Source organism: Lepidothrix coronata, unplaced genomic scaffold, assembly GCF_001604755.1.
Source record: "Lepidothrix coronata isolate B3197 unplaced genomic scaffold, Lepidothrix_coronata-1.0 Scaffold32, whole genome shotgun sequence".
Classification (NCBI taxonomy): Eukaryota; Metazoa; Chordata; class Aves; order Passeriformes; family Pipridae; genus Lepidothrix; species Lepidothrix coronata.
The window spans coordinates 3,280,048-3,298,348 of NW_016690212.1; the positions used below are offsets into that span (position 1 = coordinate 3,280,048).

At 41.3% G+C, this 18,301-nt stretch overlaps 1 protein-coding gene across 1 annotated transcript; it reads right to left on the reverse strand.

The window, feature by feature from the left end:
• Positions 1–8,708: 8,708 nt before the first annotated feature.
• Positions 8,709–17,896, reverse strand: TRMU (tRNA 5-methylaminomethyl-2-thiouridylate methyltransferase). The gene is made up of 11 exons (XM_017811589.1): positions 17,806–17,896; positions 17,264–17,429; positions 14,958–15,064; positions 14,273–14,395; positions 12,928–13,100; positions 12,190–12,243; positions 11,609–11,675; positions 10,696–10,796; positions 9,491–9,635; positions 9,190–9,272; positions 8,709–8,936 (listed from the first exon to the last, which is right to left on the reverse strand). The coding sequence occupies exons 1-11, from the start codon at positions 17,894–17,896 to the stop codon at positions 8,790–8,792; spliced, it is 1,257 nt and encodes a 418-aa protein (XP_017667078.1). The 3' UTR covers positions 8,709–8,789.
• Positions 17,897–18,301: the final 405 nt, after the last annotated feature.

Genomic DNA, 18,301 nt, shown 5'->3' on the forward strand with positions numbered 1-18,301 from the left:
TGAATAGAGTGAACACTCCTTCAAACTCAAAAAGTTTACATACCCTGAACATATTGTCTTTATTTGAAGGGAGGCACTGACTGATTTCTCTCTGGACCATGCTTCTTGAGGGTGCTGTGAGACCCCAACCTCTGCACTGGGTCAGGAGACACCACAGAGGTGGAGCAGAGCTGACCTTAGGGAGAGAACTCCACTTAAGGTGAGAGGTGCTCTGTCTCTCTGACAGCTGCTGTGTGTCCCAGGGCCATCCTTGGCCAAAATGTGGGACTACCCCTGCCCAGCAAGATCTAAGCCTTCTGGAACCCATCCTGACATCCACAAACCTGTCATTTTACATCAGATCCACCCATGAAACAGAAATGAACCCTGAGCTCCAGCCTTCCAGGTGCTGCCATTCTCTTTTATTAAAAATAGTTGCAGTGTGTCCACTTAGGTGCTTTCCAGTATTAGTTTCTTACAAGTTGGGTTCCCCTTCCCACCCTCCCCCCAAATAAAACAGTTTGAAAAAATACCAACCCCTTGGGCTAATGTGTAGGAAAACCTCTTGCTTCATTTCTATAGGTATTACTATATCAATAAATACTAATAGTACATAAAGTGCCCTTCAGTTTAAAAGCCACAACTGAAACCTTTCAAACTTGTAATAGATCAATCACACAGTTTTACTATATATAGCCAACTTGCTAAGAGCCATGGAGCTGATTGGTGTGACAGGACCTATGGAGTCCTTTGTGTACTCTTAAAGAGGAGAGAAAAATAAAAATGTGTGAACAATAGAAAAACCCACCTTAAGTAAACAGATTAAAATTAAAACTACCTTTAATTCAGCACCAGTCAGAAGTCCACCAGATGCCACATGGTTAGTTATCTATACCAGTCTTTTTTATGTTTATAATCCATCCCTCTTTGATGTTTATAGTTTCACACAAAGCCTCATTCAGTGTAACCAAGCTGTACCAGACCCACTGAGTTTGCTTTGCCAACAAGCAGGAGCTGCAGCAAGGCTGGGGACGTAGCCTTTGAGATTAACAGATTGCCGAAGAGAGCTGTGCTAGTACTCATCCTTTTTTTAGATGCAAATTTCACTGAAGTCCTTCAAATAAGAGAAGAAATGTTCCATCATCGGTTCTCACTCAGTTTCTCCTCCTGTGTTGTGGTGGGCACAGCCCAGGATTTTCCTGCTGTGCTTTTGTTCATCAGCCCTGGAAGACACAGGAGACTGGGAGGCAAGAGAGGGAATCTCTACATGGGAGAGGAAAACATGGGGCATCTTCCCTCCTCCCAAGGACATGGTTGAGCCCTTTTATGTTCTGACCAAATTTCATTGAAAACAAAACAGAACCGGATGCACAGAGGGATGAAACAGCTGGCTCCCATGAAGTCAATGCTACATATCTCTGAGTGTCTTTGTCTTTCCTACCCAGGGACTTCTTAAAGAAAAGGAAGAATTCACCATTTGTCTAGGAGTCCAACTTGAAGGTTTTTGAGACAACCAGCCAGAACTGCTGGGTAAGATCTGCCACCAATACTGCTTGCAGACTGCATCCACCTCACAGCAACCCCAGAGACACAAACCCAGGAGCCCTGCAGGAATACAAAGCACCAGAGGAATTTCTGTCATGAGCCCCCACAGTACTTCTGGAGAAATCCAGGACAGAGTAGTCAGGTCACTTTTAATGAATCTTCTTACTGGAAGTAGGTCTTCTGTTGCTTTTCCCCACAGGGACTGATGTGCTGTAATTACAAGACTGGTGTTTTCCTGGGAGCATCCTCAAAAGATGATGCTATTGAATGGGAATAGTGCCACTGAATTATCAAAGTCCAGAGTGTGGCAGCCCCTTGGAAAAACATTTCTCCAGGTAGGGTCTGTTTAAGAGGTATCTCTCCATGTATTTCATTGCTTCTAGGACCTTAAAACTTGCAGAGTGGGTTGGAAGTTCTTTTGTATTGAAGAAATTACTTTATATGCTGGAAAACTACATAGACTAAGGAGTCCATTAGCTTTTTGCATTCTCAAGTCTCTCTAGCTGATGCTATACCTTTAGTAATATGCAAGACATCTCAGAAAGGAAAAATATCCCAGAGATTCAGCAAACCAAACCCAAAAGTTAGTGTTCATCAGAACCCTCACACATTCCTATAAGTGTAAGAATCTGATGCTGGTTCTCCAAAGAAAAAATAATACATCTCCCTTTTGCCTCCAGTCATTCAAGAGCCAGAGAATGTTTAAGAGTGACCAGGAAAGCTAATGACCAGCACAGCCCAGTGCAGGAGAAGAAGGGCAGGCAGGACCTGAACTGTGTCAGTGTAAAAAGTGTGTGTTTTCCCTGTTGCTGGGGCTGTCATTTGCCTGACCAGTACCACGGTTGCTGCCCAGCCCGATGGGAGTTTGGCTCTTAAGAGGTGCTGCTCTTCAACTGGCTCATCAGTGTGCTGAAATGACTGTGGCTTTATCCCTGCAGTGAGCAAAACCACCGAGGGGCAATACTTTCAAGGTCATGACTCAGAAAAAGTCTAAAAAACCCAGGAAAAAGTCACAGTTATGGATATGTTAATTGCCCTTCCTATGGTCACCCTCTCCCAGCAATGTTGTCCATGGTTGGGAGGGATGAATGTGATGTCCTGGTGCCTCTTGGTGCTGAATCTGGAAATGGCACCTCACTTCCCTGCATCATCAGTGTGTGCCATGTTCCTGTGATTATTGCATTTATCATAGATAATTTAATTTTGTTCAATTCATTAAAGCATGTAAATACATATAAATGCAGAGGAAGTGTTTTTAAAATTCTATTCATAACCTATGCATGCTTGCCAGTATGTTCCTCATCAATGGGACATCCTCTTTACCTAGTCACCATCGTCTCCCAACTGTGCATGCTACAACGATGCTCATAACACAACCATTTTCCAGTCCAGAAGGCCAGGAACTACTCCCTCACCCATTTTTCTCCTTTTTGCACATGGAATATGCAAGAATTTGCTTTGACATTTGGTTACCTGTTTGGTTTTGGGGGTGTTTTTGGCCTTGGTAGTAGTCAGGGCTATTGGCCTTTCTTTGCTTGAGAAATTAAACAATCAGGATTTGTTTAAAGAATCAGCATCTAAGGCATTCCAAGAAATATTCAGCTGCAACCTGACTTTCTCTGATCCGTGCTTATCCTCACTGGCAGATGAGTTGGCTCCAGCTCCTCAGCCCACACACAATGTTTTCACTGTAGCCTCACTCCACATGAGCTGTTCCCTTGAACAGTCTCTTGCCTTCAGAAACTTCTTCCTGGCTTCCAGCTCACCAGACCTCCAGAGGTGCTCTTTAGTATCAGGACCAGCAGGCAGGAGATGGAAGGGCTTCATCTTGCTAGAAAAAAAAAAATTTCACTGAAAGAATGGTTAGGCATTGGAACAAGTTGCCTAGGGAGGTGGCAGAGTTGTCATTTCTGGAAGTGTTCAAGAGGCATCTGGATGTGGCACTTGGGGATATGGTTTAGGGGAGATTATGGTGGTGCAGGGTTGACAGTTGGACTAGATGATCTTGAAGGTCTCTTCCAACCTTGATGATTCTGTGATTCTGTGATCTCTGGTGGCAGTTCCCACCGAGACTGGCTCACACCTGTGGCAACACCTCAGCCTTTTCTTTTCTTTGGACAGTACCAGAAATGTGACTGATAAGAGAGTCACGTGCTTATGGAGAGCAGCCAGGAAACTCACTTTGCTGTGCAGTCTCCGTATCATATGCTCCATCTTCTGAAGGGGATCCAGCTGGCAGAAGGCATGGCTGCAAAGCAGACAGCGTTACATGCTCCCATGGCCTGACCCGAGGCTGTTTGGTGGCACTGAGATCCCCCTGAAGCTGGATCTACTGTCATTCTACTGTCCCTGGCTGCAGAACCCGACATCGTTCCACGTAAAGAAGGGGGAGCAGAGACCCTTGCTGGACATTCCTGTGCTGAAGTCTCCAAGCTGAAAGGTTCTTTTGGAGAAAGAGAGATTTGAAAATTGTGGTTTGGGAACAAAGGGGGAAGGGGAAGTGGTATCCTAAACTCTGAAACAGCATGACCCTAATGTTCCACTCCAGGCAGCAAAAGCTGCACTGAGAATCTTCACTCGAGTCCCATTTCATTGCCTGCAGGGGCAAGTCTGCACAGGAGGCTGCATGCACTCATCTCCCAGCTTCTAAAGAGAGCTCAGTCTTGACCATAGGGATGAATTGTAATATATATATATATATATATATATATATATATAAAAGTATGAATTTAAATGTTGCATCCAAAAAATTGTTACTTTTTTGCTTGTAAGTATGCTGAAAAGATAGTCTATTCTAAAAAGGGGGGAAGCTTTGTAAAAACAACATCAGCTTTGTTCCCTGTGGTTTGCAGCTAAAGCACATGAACACTTGATTTTGAAGCGGGAGGATGAAAGATTCTCTAAAAGCCTAAAAGCCAATCCGAACATAGAGAGCCAGTGCTTTTACTGCTGGACTGTAAATACTGTGCTGCCATAAGGTGAATGAGAACCTCCACCATGCCTGTGCAACATCTCAACGCTCCAAAGATCCTATTCAGGTGAAAATAGAACAGAACAGAGAACAGGCCTGCTCTCCTTGCAGGGGCACAGCCCTGTCCTCCAGCTCTGTAGCACCAGCCGGGGCAGGAATACTGCCAAGAAGCAGCAAAGCTAGGAATGCAATTAAGTTTTACACAAGCACTTCTGTAATAAAACTGCACTTGGAGTGCAATTTCTCAGCCATTTTACATTCAGCAACGCAGGTTTCAAACATATTCACAGGGCACAACAGAGATTTCAATTCAGTCCCAGCCTTAGCTCACACAAGTCATGGTTTTTCAGTTACATGATCCTAATCTTGTTATCATGTTCTCTGCTTTGGAAGGGAAAAATCCTTTTCTGAGTAGTCATTCATGTGAGTCTTTGAAACCAAATATTTCGAGACCTGAAGAGTTTAATGCTAACTTTAAAGTAAAATAACCTGCTTGCAATTTGTTGCCCAAAGTGGCAGAAAAATGACAAATAAAATGAAAAGCCAGTGAATTTTAAAAAGTATGTTGATGCTAACCTTCTGTAATAAATTTAAAAAAAAAAATCACCTTCCAAACAGATTGCTCTTACCCAGTTCAAACCTAAGCTTGGCCGAAGTCCAGCCTTGGCAAAGGTTGTGTGAGTGATAGTGTCAGTGATGGTTCCTTGTAGGAAGCATGGCTGCCTGACCCCAGCACCAACCTCTGCTCTCACCTCACTCTTTTTACTTCCCTGTTTCCAAGTTGTTATAGCTGTGCCCGTGTGCATTTTCACAACCATTTTGGGTCAGGCCAGGGCAGGCTGCAAGCCCTGGGGCAAGCTGGAGCATGGGATTTGGGCACTGCTCTCAGCACTACTGCACACTGGTTTTTGGAAGACTGGTGTTACAGAAACAACACACTCATTACTGTCACAATCAGAAATGGTGATGGTGCTGCTCATCTTGAAGGTAACAGCCAGCTCCACCAGTAGAAATGTGCCTCTATAGGCTGCTCTGCCAGATGCCCCTGAGAAACTGTGTACCCATGCAGGACAGAATGAAATTCCCCTGACCAAAGACCCTACGTATGAGATCTCATGCAGGAGGTCAGTAGTTGAGACCCTTATCCAGGAGAAGCACATGGGATGGAAAGAGAGATTTACCAAGCCCTCTGAACAGTACAAGCTGTTTGGAAATGCTGGTTTAAACATGCAAGTGTTGTGTTGCTGGACGTGTGCAACCTGTTGTGAAACATCCCATGCAAGAAGCTATTTGCAATTTGAGTTTCACAAATGCCCACTAATTCCTAGCTCCCAGCAGTATGATGACGTTCACTGGGAGCAACAGCAGCAATCGATTCATGATGTCAAAGGTCTTTGCTTATCACCACAGCAAGAGGCTGTGCTGCACAGAAGCTGAGAAGAAGCCTCCACCCTTCTCAGACAATGAGTCTGTACCAACCAAACAGTGCCTATACTCACCTCTACCTCAGATGAGGATTCTTCAGCAGAACCATGACATTCAGATCTGATGATAAAAATCAAAGTCCCTGAGCCTTAAAAGTGAATGGAGACCATTGCTAGAGACGTTTCCACTGAAGAGCAGCATGTTAATTTATGCATTTCCAGATTAGCCATCTTGGATTGCTACTGTATCCAATGTAAAGGATGTTTAAACAAAATGAGGGAAGCGGAGCATATGTAAAAAGTCTCTGTCCTGCAGGATTTGTAGCAGATGTTCATTGCATCCCATGCCAGCTATGCTACAAGAAGGACATGGCTACCCTTTCCTGCTATGAGACACTGGCTCTGTGGCTCTCAGCAAACCTGGGATCTTGTTGCCAGAACTCCTAAATTCACCATAACAGTATTAAAAGCACTAAAAAATACTGCACCGACTGTGCCTGAGGCCAAGCAAGCGCCCTGAATCCACTGGGCTTGGGATGCACCAGACATTGTACCAGCAGTTCAGCAGCAAAGCAGTCCCAGGGATAATATACCAGGAAATCTTGTCCTCAGAATGGGATTTATAAGAAAAGAGTCCATCTGATAGAGATAAAAAGAAAATAGAAAAAAAAAAAAGAAAGAGCTGAAGAATAGTGACGAAAGTCTTTTTTGTCCTCAAATGTTATGGAAACACATTCAGGCTGCAGGGAACACATTCTCCTGCATAAAAGAACCATCCTTGGAGTGAGGTGTCTTCTCAGTGTCCTCATAGCAAGCAGCTCTTCACCCAGGCAGTACAGCAGAGCTCAAACCACTCAGCAGCTCCACCCATCACTGAAGCAATGCTCAAGCCCAGAAAACCACAAGTAACTACTGAGCCTATAGGGCAGGATGAACATTTTCTTGAAAAAAATAGCAAATTTATCAAAATTACTGGGTGATTTTGTTGTTGTTCTTAAAGCATTTGTAAAGCCTATCCAAATCGAACAAGTAGGGTTTTTTTGCCTAGAAAACATTTTCAGACCAGGTTCAGAGGACTGTTTAAGAGCAACTGAGTTTATCCCAAGGGTGATGGGAACCAGTTGTATGGATCTTAGTTCCTTCAACCTGGGCAGAGTTGGGTACAATGTCTCCAGGCTGACATGTTTCGGTGGGTTTGGGCACGCCCAGGAGCGACAGTTTTAGGCAGCTCTGAGAACTAATCTTGCAGATTAGTAAATCCAGGAGTCACAGGTGGCTATGTCCTTTTTCGTGTCCTCACAGTTGAACATATCTCTACCAAAGCAGATTGTGAGATGACACAGTAGTATAAACCACACTAGTATAACACAAAACATTTGTTAAGATTTTAATTGGGACATTTGCGGCAAAACTCAGGTGAGGACAACATGGAGCATTAACTCCTTAAGTAATTAATTCTACATTTTGCAATGTAACCACATAAAACCACATAAAAGTCATGACCAGGACCCATAACAACTAACCTAATACAAATCAGGAGTTCACATGAAGCATAAATTGTCCTTACTGTTAACCTGCACATGGATGGACAGTAGATCTAAAGACAGACTTTAAATTTAATTGATTTCAGCACCAGTGAAAAAGGATGGTTTTCCCCTCTCAAGTAGATCTACTGTAATGCCAAGTAAGATTTTAACTGTCTAGGTTTTTTCCATAGGGCTCCCTGAACTGTATTTAACTTTGCCAGATCAGGAGGTAGACACTGAAAAGTCTCCTCTCCCTTTTACTTTTCTTAGCAGAGGAAACAAAAGGAATTCTTAGAAGACACCAAGACAAAAGAAAAGGATGTACGTGTAATCCAAGCCTTCAGATCTGCTCAAAAGATCTATTCATGCTACAGCTTTCCTACTGCCCAGAGTGGATGTAAATCTCAAAATTCTACACTCACCTGGAAAGTCCTGCTCCTGCAGAGCTGTACTTTGGAGACAGTTAGGAATTCATTTTTGTTGACTTGCTGTAATAAAGTTTTATTATAAGCTCAGGGTGTCCTCAATATGCACCCAATCCTTATAAACATAATTTGGTGGGGTATTCAGCTCTTCCTAATTTTGAGATGCGGCAAGATCCAGTTATTATCAGGTCTATATTAAGCTAGATACACAGCAAGGAAATTCCTACGAATTTGCATTTTTCTGAAGCACAACAATGCACTCTTTTCTCCAGGGGACAAACCAAACAGCCTCAGCCCTCAGTTGTCAGTTGTGTGAAAACATTTAACATTCCAGACTGTTTTTAAGTCCCTAAGATTTGTAATTCTGATTTCTGTAAACATGGGAAACCACTACTTAATATAGTTTAAGAATCCACAGCATTTTTTATAAAACTATATAAAATTAAAGATAAATATCTCTTGCTTGCAGTTAATTCAAAATGCTGAATTTGAACACTTTTCACTCCTTTTCCTCAGTACAAAGCACAAAGATACATTTAGTGTAAAACAACATATGTACTTTACTAGGGATAGGCACCTTTAAATAAGGGGGGAAAAAAGCATTTCGTTTCTGCATAAGAGATATTTATGATTTCAGACACGATTTTTATCTTAAAATTCTTGCATGTGTAGCTACTATTACAGTTAACAATTTAAGACATCCCTTGATATGTATTAACATAAATAGCACCACACAGTCCAGCAAAATTGCACTGCACTGGCTTTAGTTTTAAACTCATTCAGTGCTAACAGTCAAGAGCTGGGACTCTACGGTCAACTGGCCTTAAGAACATAGAGATCAACAGGAGCCACATTTATTACAGTTTTTATTATTCTCAGGCAGCAAATTCTTCAAAGTCCTTCAGTAAACAATGCCACGTTACGTTGCTGGTTCTATTTTGTCAATCTCGTCCTTCTTTGGATTTTCCCCTCGGTTTTTGCCCTGTTGCATGGTATACACAGATGGGCCCAACCTCAGGATCTTCCCACTGCCCAGGCACTCGTCACCCTTGTAGAACACAGCAAACTAGGAGACAAACACAGGGAGAGTCTTTTCAGCAGCTGCAAACAGCATGGTGACCAACTCAAGGCTCTGCAAGACCTGCTGGATAGTGAACACATTCATTTATTCTGACTAAATCTTAAAAAAAACCCCAAAACACACAAAATAGTATTAAATAATAAATTAATTAATCCAGCTAATAAAAAAGCTACTCTGTTTTATTAGCCAGATCAGCTAAAACACAAAAAAGGACAGAAAACTACTTCTAATAACTTACCTGTCCAGGCGTGATAGCTCTTGCTGGCTTCACTAGCGTTACCCACACACTCCCATCTTGGTTTAGAGTCAGGACACAAGGCACTAGGCAGAAAATGACCAAACACCTGACAGTTAATCCCTATGTTCACATTAAAAAACCTTCATAACTAGGCTAAACAGATCTAAGTCAAGATACCGTTTTATAAGACACTACAGAAAGACAAGCCAAATCATTTCAACAATTTCTGCAAAACTGCATTAACACACTACCAGAGTTTAACAAATCAAGCAAAAGAAAAAATAAAACAAGGTTTGATTACCCAGTGCCATCTGGTGCCGAAACCTGAAATGACATTCCATCATCTTCTCTCTAACAAGCTCTGCTGGAGGTTCCTCTGCTATCCAGTGCACTCGGTTTGTCCGCAGGAGGTCTCTGTACAGAGCAGGGTGGTCTCTTGATGGTGCCTTAAAACATGTTTATTTAATGCTGATGTTTTTGCCAGAGTGTATAACTTGTAAAGCATGAAATATAGAGGAAGCATCAAGCCATATCAAAATGAAGGCAAAATAAGTAAGAAAGCAAGCATTTATTATCACTTAAAGTAGGCTAAAGTAAGCCTGAATTATTTGTCAGTCTTTTGCATTTCAAAGTCATGTCACTTGTATTCTTTTCCCTCCAACCATGTTTCTGCCTTCTTCAGGTTGTGTTCAGAAGTCTACTGTCCTCCTTTCTCCTATCTCAACAAGATGCTACCTCCCTCTTCTCCAATTTTCCAAATGAACACATCCCCAACAACAGTGTTGCACACACGCAACCTTACTGTAGGGCATAACAAAATTTTCTTAGTGCTCCTGTCTGTTTCTTCTCAATTCTCATTTGTTTATGGTCTCCCACCACCACTGGCACATCAACAAGTAGCAGAACACCTTCACTATAATCACATCAGTATCAAATAAGAATAACAACTGCACCAACAGCAAGAAACACTGACAGTGCTAGCAAGCTGCAGAACTCCAAGTCATCTCATATGATTAGCCATTAACACACCAATTATCTGCACTATTATATATATTCTGCCTGAGTTTTCAAAATGGTAAAACTGTATTACTGGCTACTAATTCTTTTACTAGAAAAACAAAGCAGCAATACATAAACAAAGATATTACACCTTTTATAAACCCTATTATAACAACTTTTATAATTTTATAAAAGTTATTATCATACTAACTATGACAAAACCCTCATGCTTTAGAGTCGAAAATAAGAGCTCAGTAGACCAGCTGATTCTTTTCAGTATTTGCCCTTTGTTTGGAAAAGTTCTATGACAAAATCTAAACCATCTTGCTACTCAAGAAAAGCCCCTTTGGATAAGATGTTTCATGTCGGCTGTTGCTACACTAGTTGGTTCTTGTTTCCTCCAAGAGAAAAGCCAAGAATTCTGCCCAGCTTAGGATCACATTCCATAGAGCAGCAGACACAAAATTGCTTGCATTAGTCATTTGCAACACCAGTGTTTTAACTCACCACATAGACATCTCTAGTGCTGACATCTTTGTCTACAACAAACCAAGCTTCCTGGAGGCCTGCCAGCCGAGCCCTCTGGCCTATTGTGTAGAGGAACCAACCTAAGGAAAGATGAAAATGGAAATGAAAATGGAATGCTAGCAGCTTTTAATCTTTTACTTTCAGAAAAATAACACTAAAATCATTTTCCCCAAACCTTACCACTAAACAAAGAATAACAAACCAAGCTGTCTTAGAGAAGTGGGCCAATTATGAACTAAACTAACATCTACTTGAAAGTTTTCATCCGCACCTGAAGCACATGATTTCACACTAGTCCATTTCAACTATGGCATTCATAGGTTTTATAAAACAAAAACATTTATTTCAGCTTCAGTTTGTGGTTTTGCTACCATTCAGTCTTGCCAGTTTCCCTTACTTTTATGTACCAGTGCAACATCCTACTACCATAAATTACTTGGGAGAGGAGCTCGGTTATGGCAGCTCAAACTGAGGACAGCAAACGAGGAACACACAGGAGAAAAGGAAAGTTAAGCTGTCCATGTTTGGTGATGCCCTGCTGAGCATACCTGAGGTTCATGGTGCATTTTTTCTGCAAAGTTTAGGTACTAAAGAACCTGGAAGCACAGTCATTTTGAAAGAATTAAGTGAACAATGGTCTCTTGGTATTAAAATAACAATCAGTATCAACTCTAATAATTATCATTTACTTTTTTGCAACATGGAATAATCAATCAATAATCAGTTGTAGTTTAAAGCTCTATATAGTGTAAAGCAAGTTTCCACGATTCAACAAAAACTTGGGGAAAACCTGTAGACTCCTCTGGAATTTCACAAAATTGGTGCCTCTAAATATAAGCAGTATTGTTCCATTTACCTAAAAGCAAGCTATTAAGGTGGGTTAGGCAATTACCTTTGTGTGTTCCCATCACCTTCTTATCTTCAATGGAAACAAAGTTACCTGGTTGAGGTTCCAAATACTACCAAAGAGGAAAAGATAAGTCACAAGATGGCCCAAGAAAACCTCACAGTATATTTTAGATTCCATCACTACATTCTCTTGAAGCTGAAAAATAGCTTTTCAAGAAGCAAACTCTGCCCAAGCAACTTTTCCTTGATGCTGCTCTAGAGAGAAAAGTAGGAAGAGCAATCCTTTTAAGAAATAATTTTAGGCTTCACTTCACCATTCTCACACATGCCAGGGGACAACAGGATTCAGCCATTTGCCCCACTCACATCCCAACCATTTGTCAGAGCCTGGCACACAAAGAAGTGCATGTTCACTCCTTTTGCTACAGAAAGTGAGTGACTGACTGCTGGTGCAGAGGCATGATACTTCCTACAAGCTGTTGGTGTGAGCTTCTGCCTAGGCCTGGCACTTCGAAGGGAGATGGGACATCACTACGCATTGTGGGCCACAAACTGCTGCGGATTTTTTATAAAAACTGAACACCAGAACAAAACAAAGATTGTCACAGATTTAGTGCTGCTCACCTCAAGAAGGAAATTTTCAAAGTTTCTTTCACCAATGAAACAGACTCCCATACTCTGAAAAGGAAACATGGAATTGAATCCATAAAAGCAGGGAAAAACATCTGAAATAATATCTACTAATAATCGCTTGAAAAAAAACTTTCAAAACCAAATAGGTTTTCCTTTTCCTTTCAGTTACTGCCTACATTCTTCAAATACCCATTTACAGAGGATGAATATAAATGTGAAAAGCAATCAAGACAGCATCAGCAATACAACTACTGCCTCCACTACATTTTTTAAGATCAACTCATGAGGTGTTATTTCTCAGAGAAACATAACTTTTTTTTGTTAAAAGTAACTGTGGAAAAACAGGATGATCCAATTTCTAAAGACATACCGAAAAACAATTATAGTGAGGAAGCCTTTAAAAGACATGAAGAGTAAAGACCAAAGGCTTCTCCACTGCTGTGACAGAGGATGCTTTCCTTCAGGCTCACAGCATCCTACACATTCACCTTCACCTTAGTTCTTCTGAGGTACAATAGCAGACAAAATATCTGCAAGCTAAAATACACAACTAACCACAAACTCATAAAAGTACTTTTAAGGAAGTAGACAGCAAAGAAAAATGTTTCCCAACCTATTCTATTATGGTGCTCAGAAGCAGACAAGTTGTCACAGATCAAAGTTCAAAAAGTTCAGGAAAGTCTGATTTAGAGAGAAATACAAATCAAAAGAGTTTAAGTGTTACCATGCCTCTTTTTTCTTTAGCACATGATGAAGGTCATGTTCTGCTGCTATCTTCTTTACAAAACTTTTTGTTAAATCCCCTAAAGGGAAAATGGTTTTCCTCAAAGCATCCTGTGAGATCTGACTTAGAAAGAAGGTCTGGTCCTTAAAGAGGTCAGCCCCTTGAAGGAGTTTCACAGCTGCAAAGTGAAACACATAAAGCATCTCAACATAACTACCATTAATAGCTCAACTTCCTTTAGTATTTTGACAAACAACATTTTAGTTTTATTATTTCCAAATATATGTTAAAGACAGTACTTTACTAGTTTTTCAAAATCTAACCGAAAATGTTTGGGTATCTTCTCACCACTAAAAAGATCTAGAAATATTCAGATTTTGTACTGTGCAGAATCTTACAAAGTCTTACACTGTCTCATCTATTGCAAGAGTGCATATGTCACTGGAAAGGACATCAACAACACAAAAAAATGAAAACAATTTTCACATTTTATGTGAAAGACAGAATGAAGATTAAAATACCTTAGAGTATACTGTTCCTCAAAAACACATTGTTTTGCCCTGAAATCTCCCTGATATATATCAATGATTTGAACAATCAGTGGAGTTATTCCCAATGCTGAGAGTTTGACTTTTTTCTTTAAAACAGATGCAATCTTCTGATTGCCCTGATCAAACAAAATTAGAGTTTTTCAGTCACGTTCTGTCCACTCCCTTTAAAAACAAATAGCTCTGCTGTTGTACAAACACTACTTATGTGTTTCTTGATTCAAATGAACACAAACCACAGGCCAATAGTTCAGTCACAACTAGTAATACAAAATCTCAGTAAAAAGCCAAAGAAGACTGTTTAGAATATCACAAAATACTACAACTGTGAATCATAGTCTGTCACATGTATAGTTGGTTCACACGTATAGTTGTATATGTTGGTTCTGCTGGGGCCATTTCAACTTTCCAGAAATAAAATTAAAACAAAGAAAAAAATAAACTTCTTTAACTCCAGAACAAACAAATCGAAGTGGGGAACCTGTAACGCAAAAACATCACCATGGCAGCTTTGCATAGTGAGAGTTTGCAAGTTTCTTTCCCTTTGGGTATGGCATGCTTCTCACTATAGATCAGACATTCATCTAGCTCTTAAAACAGAAAATGTAATACTTGACAAGTCAGGGTTATTTTCAGTTACGTAAATACGCTCTTTTGCACAACCAACCTTCTACAAAGGCTGGGGTTTAACTGGTTATCATTTTGTGTAAGGTAACAAACATCCTTGATTCTGTGACATCAAATATAGTTTAAATTTCTTCTTTGTATCTAGGACAAAACATGAAATGAAGACACCACTTACTATTTCTAACTTCAAAACGGTTTCTGAAAAGCCTCTGTGGTCTTTTAACATGTTTCTGTTGAAACACTTCCTCATCCTCTAAGGAGGTCCTAGCATAATGCCCAGTAGCAATTGCATCTGCTCCTATCAAGGAAAACACAAGCCAAACAAAATACAAAGGCATGTACTTGAAATTCACAGTTCAAAACAGGATTGCAAACATCCAGTAAGAAAGGCAGAAAGTAATGAAAGAAGAAAACCTATAGAGGAGTCTTACAATGACAATAGTTGTACCCCTGCTATTTAAATAATGTAAACTATTCACCAGCATGCCAATACTTGTGCTTCTGTGCTTTAAGGACCACCTAAGAATGTAAAACTTAATGGTCAGGTCAATGCACGTCCCTGAATTAAATCTGTTCCTACACATGAGCAACCTAATCCAGTGGAAGATGTCCCTGCCTAGGGCACAGGGATTGGACTAGATGACCTTTAAAGGTCCCTTCCAACCTGAACCATGCTATGATTCTATTTGTAAAATCAAACCTAAACCAAATTACTTTGCAATTATTGAAATACTGCCGCAGAGATATGTGAGTTAGGCATGTACACAAACTCATGTTTTTCCCCACTTTTTAAAGAGTTTGTATCCTGTAAGCATTTCCAGGGCACACAGTCTGTACTGACATACTTCAAAATTCCTTACCAAGGTTATCCATAGCATAATGCAGAAAGTAGTTGAATTTGATGTGCTTGTTACACACAATATCAGGATTAGGTGTCCTTCCCAATTCATACTCTTTTAAGAGGTCGCTGTAAAATAAAGATTCAAAGTCTATCAACATCATTAACATGCATAATACTATCTGAGACTGGACGAGCTGTTTAAACATGAGAAGCTGAGTTCCCATCATACTAAGCATTTTATGTCAGAAATAAAATACCTGTTAGATTTTAACCTGCAAAAAAACAATGCTTGGAAGATTTTCTCCAAAGTGCGCTGAGAACAGGGTCAAATGATCATTTATAATCTTGTAACCTTGCTTTATTAAATTAATACTCCCTCAGGGCAGACATGGCTGCCCACTGTGCATATCCTACTCATCTCTTATGAAATATTTAGTTTTAGAATTAAATGACCCTATTTAATTCTTCAAAGGGCAATGTGGTGCAGTACACACCAGGAGTTACTGTGTCACAGTGGAACAGACAGTAACTTCATCTGCAATAATGTCATCATAACCAATTAGTCATGGGCCTTAATTTTACATACTTTTTCCTGACCTTTTTCTTTCCTTCTAGAAATTCAAAGTTTCTCAAAGTTATGTTGTAGTTTTACACTGTTGCATAATTAAAGTACTTAGCATTACTTGCTTGAAAACATTGAAATAATAACTAATGCAATTAAACCAGCATACAGCAATGCCCTGAGATACCAAAAGGCCTAATCATTGCATTAATTTGCTTGTCCTCAGTAGCCAGTGAAGTCAAGAGGAAATGAGGGCACAGACTGGATTTAAAAGAACAACAGCAATCCTAGTATTCAGTTTTACTTTTCACCACCTGGAATAGAATCAATTGCTTCTTCCTTACCATGTTATACATTACATCAATAAATAGGAAATAAAGTAATGTGTCCTTTATTTTGTCTAACTCCTTATTCAGAAGTTCTGAATTCGACAACTCATACTAATAATTAAATCACCTGGGTCTACCCAGAGCTGCCTCCCTCTTGTTGGCTCAGCACCACACTCTTATGGTACACTGGAAGTTTTATATAGGGCTCAACATAAAGCCAGGCTCACATTAGTTCAGAGCTTCTAGTAAAGCACAGAACTAGAGAAAGGGCAATGGAGGATGCCTACTGGATCTCTCTCTGATGTAAAGATCTGAAAAAGGCTTTGCACAAACCATGGAAAAGACAAGACCTGGAATAGTTCTCGTGATAAAAGCTGTTTTATGATGATTAACCCTTTAAAAAGAGATCCAGAGACGTAAGTTTAAGGTCATTGATGACAGTAAAGAAAAAAGGATTCTGAAACAAAGAAAGACATTTGTAACAGAATGTTTGGAAACACTGTATTAATAAATGGCGAGAAGCAAAAGCAAAGCTGAACTTCTGTGGACTTTGGTTCATTTATGGACACCCCACACACCTCAAGAAGCTTGATAGCACTTATTCATTCTCTCACACCAAAAGGGAAAAATTGAGTGAACTTTCTCAGAACAAGGCTGTCCTGCTATTTTCTTCAGACTGCCCAAAGGTTTGGTGCTCAGCTTGATGTCATTTCAACATGCAGTAGAAGTAGCAGGTTATTCCTCAGTAATAACAGTACTACTTAAAGGGGAACGATGAAGATCAGGGAACAACTTCTATGTACTTATGTTCAGTGCATAAAGATCAATTATGCTCTTATACTAATGTGTCCCTTCTTATCCTTTCCCCCACGAAAAACTCTCAGCCTTTCCAATGCAGAACTTCCCTTAAAGTGCAACAAATTCACAGAAAATCTGAGCACTTCCTTTAGAGTCTGAACAATTTCAAATTTGTCATAGTTTAAAGAAGAAAGGCTAGCTCATGATCGTTTTGTGGTAAACTGGATTCAGTACATATTATGTAAAATGCACTGCCTAAGTTACGCACACAGACAATAATAAATAATAGCACCCTATTAAATGGGTTTTTTTCAGGTTGCAATAAGGTTGGGCCAGAACATGGGTAGCTGAAGACATGAGCTGCAACAAACCAATTGCTACACACGCACAACTAGGGAGAAATCCTCTACTGATTTAAAAAATAACATACTAAAACTAGGATATAAATTCTGACCTAAGTACAAATCAGAGAGAAAATAATTCCTCCAATATTTAACAGGCTTCAGGACTTCCTCTTAGCACTGACAATACTGCAATGCATTGCCATTGCCCATTATCTGTCCATTCTTGCTTTTCACCATTACACAGTACCACACTAAAATACTGAAATACCATCTATTGTAAATGTGTTTCTACCTGAATACTTCATTCCAGTATTCCTTCACGTAGGAAACCTGGTGGAATGGAATATCGAGCTTCTGGCAAACCCGGTAAGCATCCTCACAATCTCTGTCAATGGAGCAAGCTCCCTGTTCATCCAGGGGGTCCCAGTTCTTCATAAACACGCCTGTCACCTGGTACCCTATGAAACGAAGGTAAGAATCACTTAAAAAGTTAAATTCTTACAGCCTGGACCCAAACCCTGTGTTTTCCAAGACTTTCTTGACTAACTGCTTCCTTCAGAAGACGCGATTAGCCTGTGCTAAGCAAACATCCTACTAAGCTTTACAGTATAGTTATTGTATGGCTGTGTTCTTTCCTGTAGTTAACAGCTAACTTAAAACCAAGCTCTTCTGGCAGTCTAACAGGATGATATGTCGTATTAGCACCCGGCTCCCCGCGGTGCCCTGCCCGAGACGAGGACCGGCCCAGAGGGGACGGGGAGGGGAAGCGAGGCCCCCACAGAGCGGCGGGAGCGAGCCGGAGCCGGGGCTCTCCCACCCCCGGACGCCCCGCACCTCGGCGGCGCAGCAGCAGCGCGGCCACGGCGCTGTCCACGCCGCCGGACACGGCGCAGGCCACGCGTCGCCCCGCGGCCGCCGCCAGCATCTCCCCCGCCGCCGCCGCCGCTTCCGCTCGCCCGGGCCCGCCCCGACACCGCCGCGCGGGGAACGCGCCTGCGCGCTGGGCGGGGCGGGCACAGGCGCCGCCGTGCCCTCAGCGGCGTCGGCGGCAGCGCGAGCGCGGGCCTTTGGTGCCCGCACGGCGAGGGAGGAACGTACCCGGCCCAGAGCCGGGGGCTTTCCCGTCTGCTCCTTCACTCAGTGGAAAAAGCCGAAGAGCTCTCTGGCCCACAACCCGCCCCGCATCAGGCCAACCAGAACCCTCACACACACGCTCCCACTGCCCCTGAGCCCCAGGACCCTGGATAAAGGAAGACCCAGAAGAAAACATTACATTTCTCTTTGACTGCTTGACGTCCGTTATCACTGCATAAGTCAAACTTCATTGCAG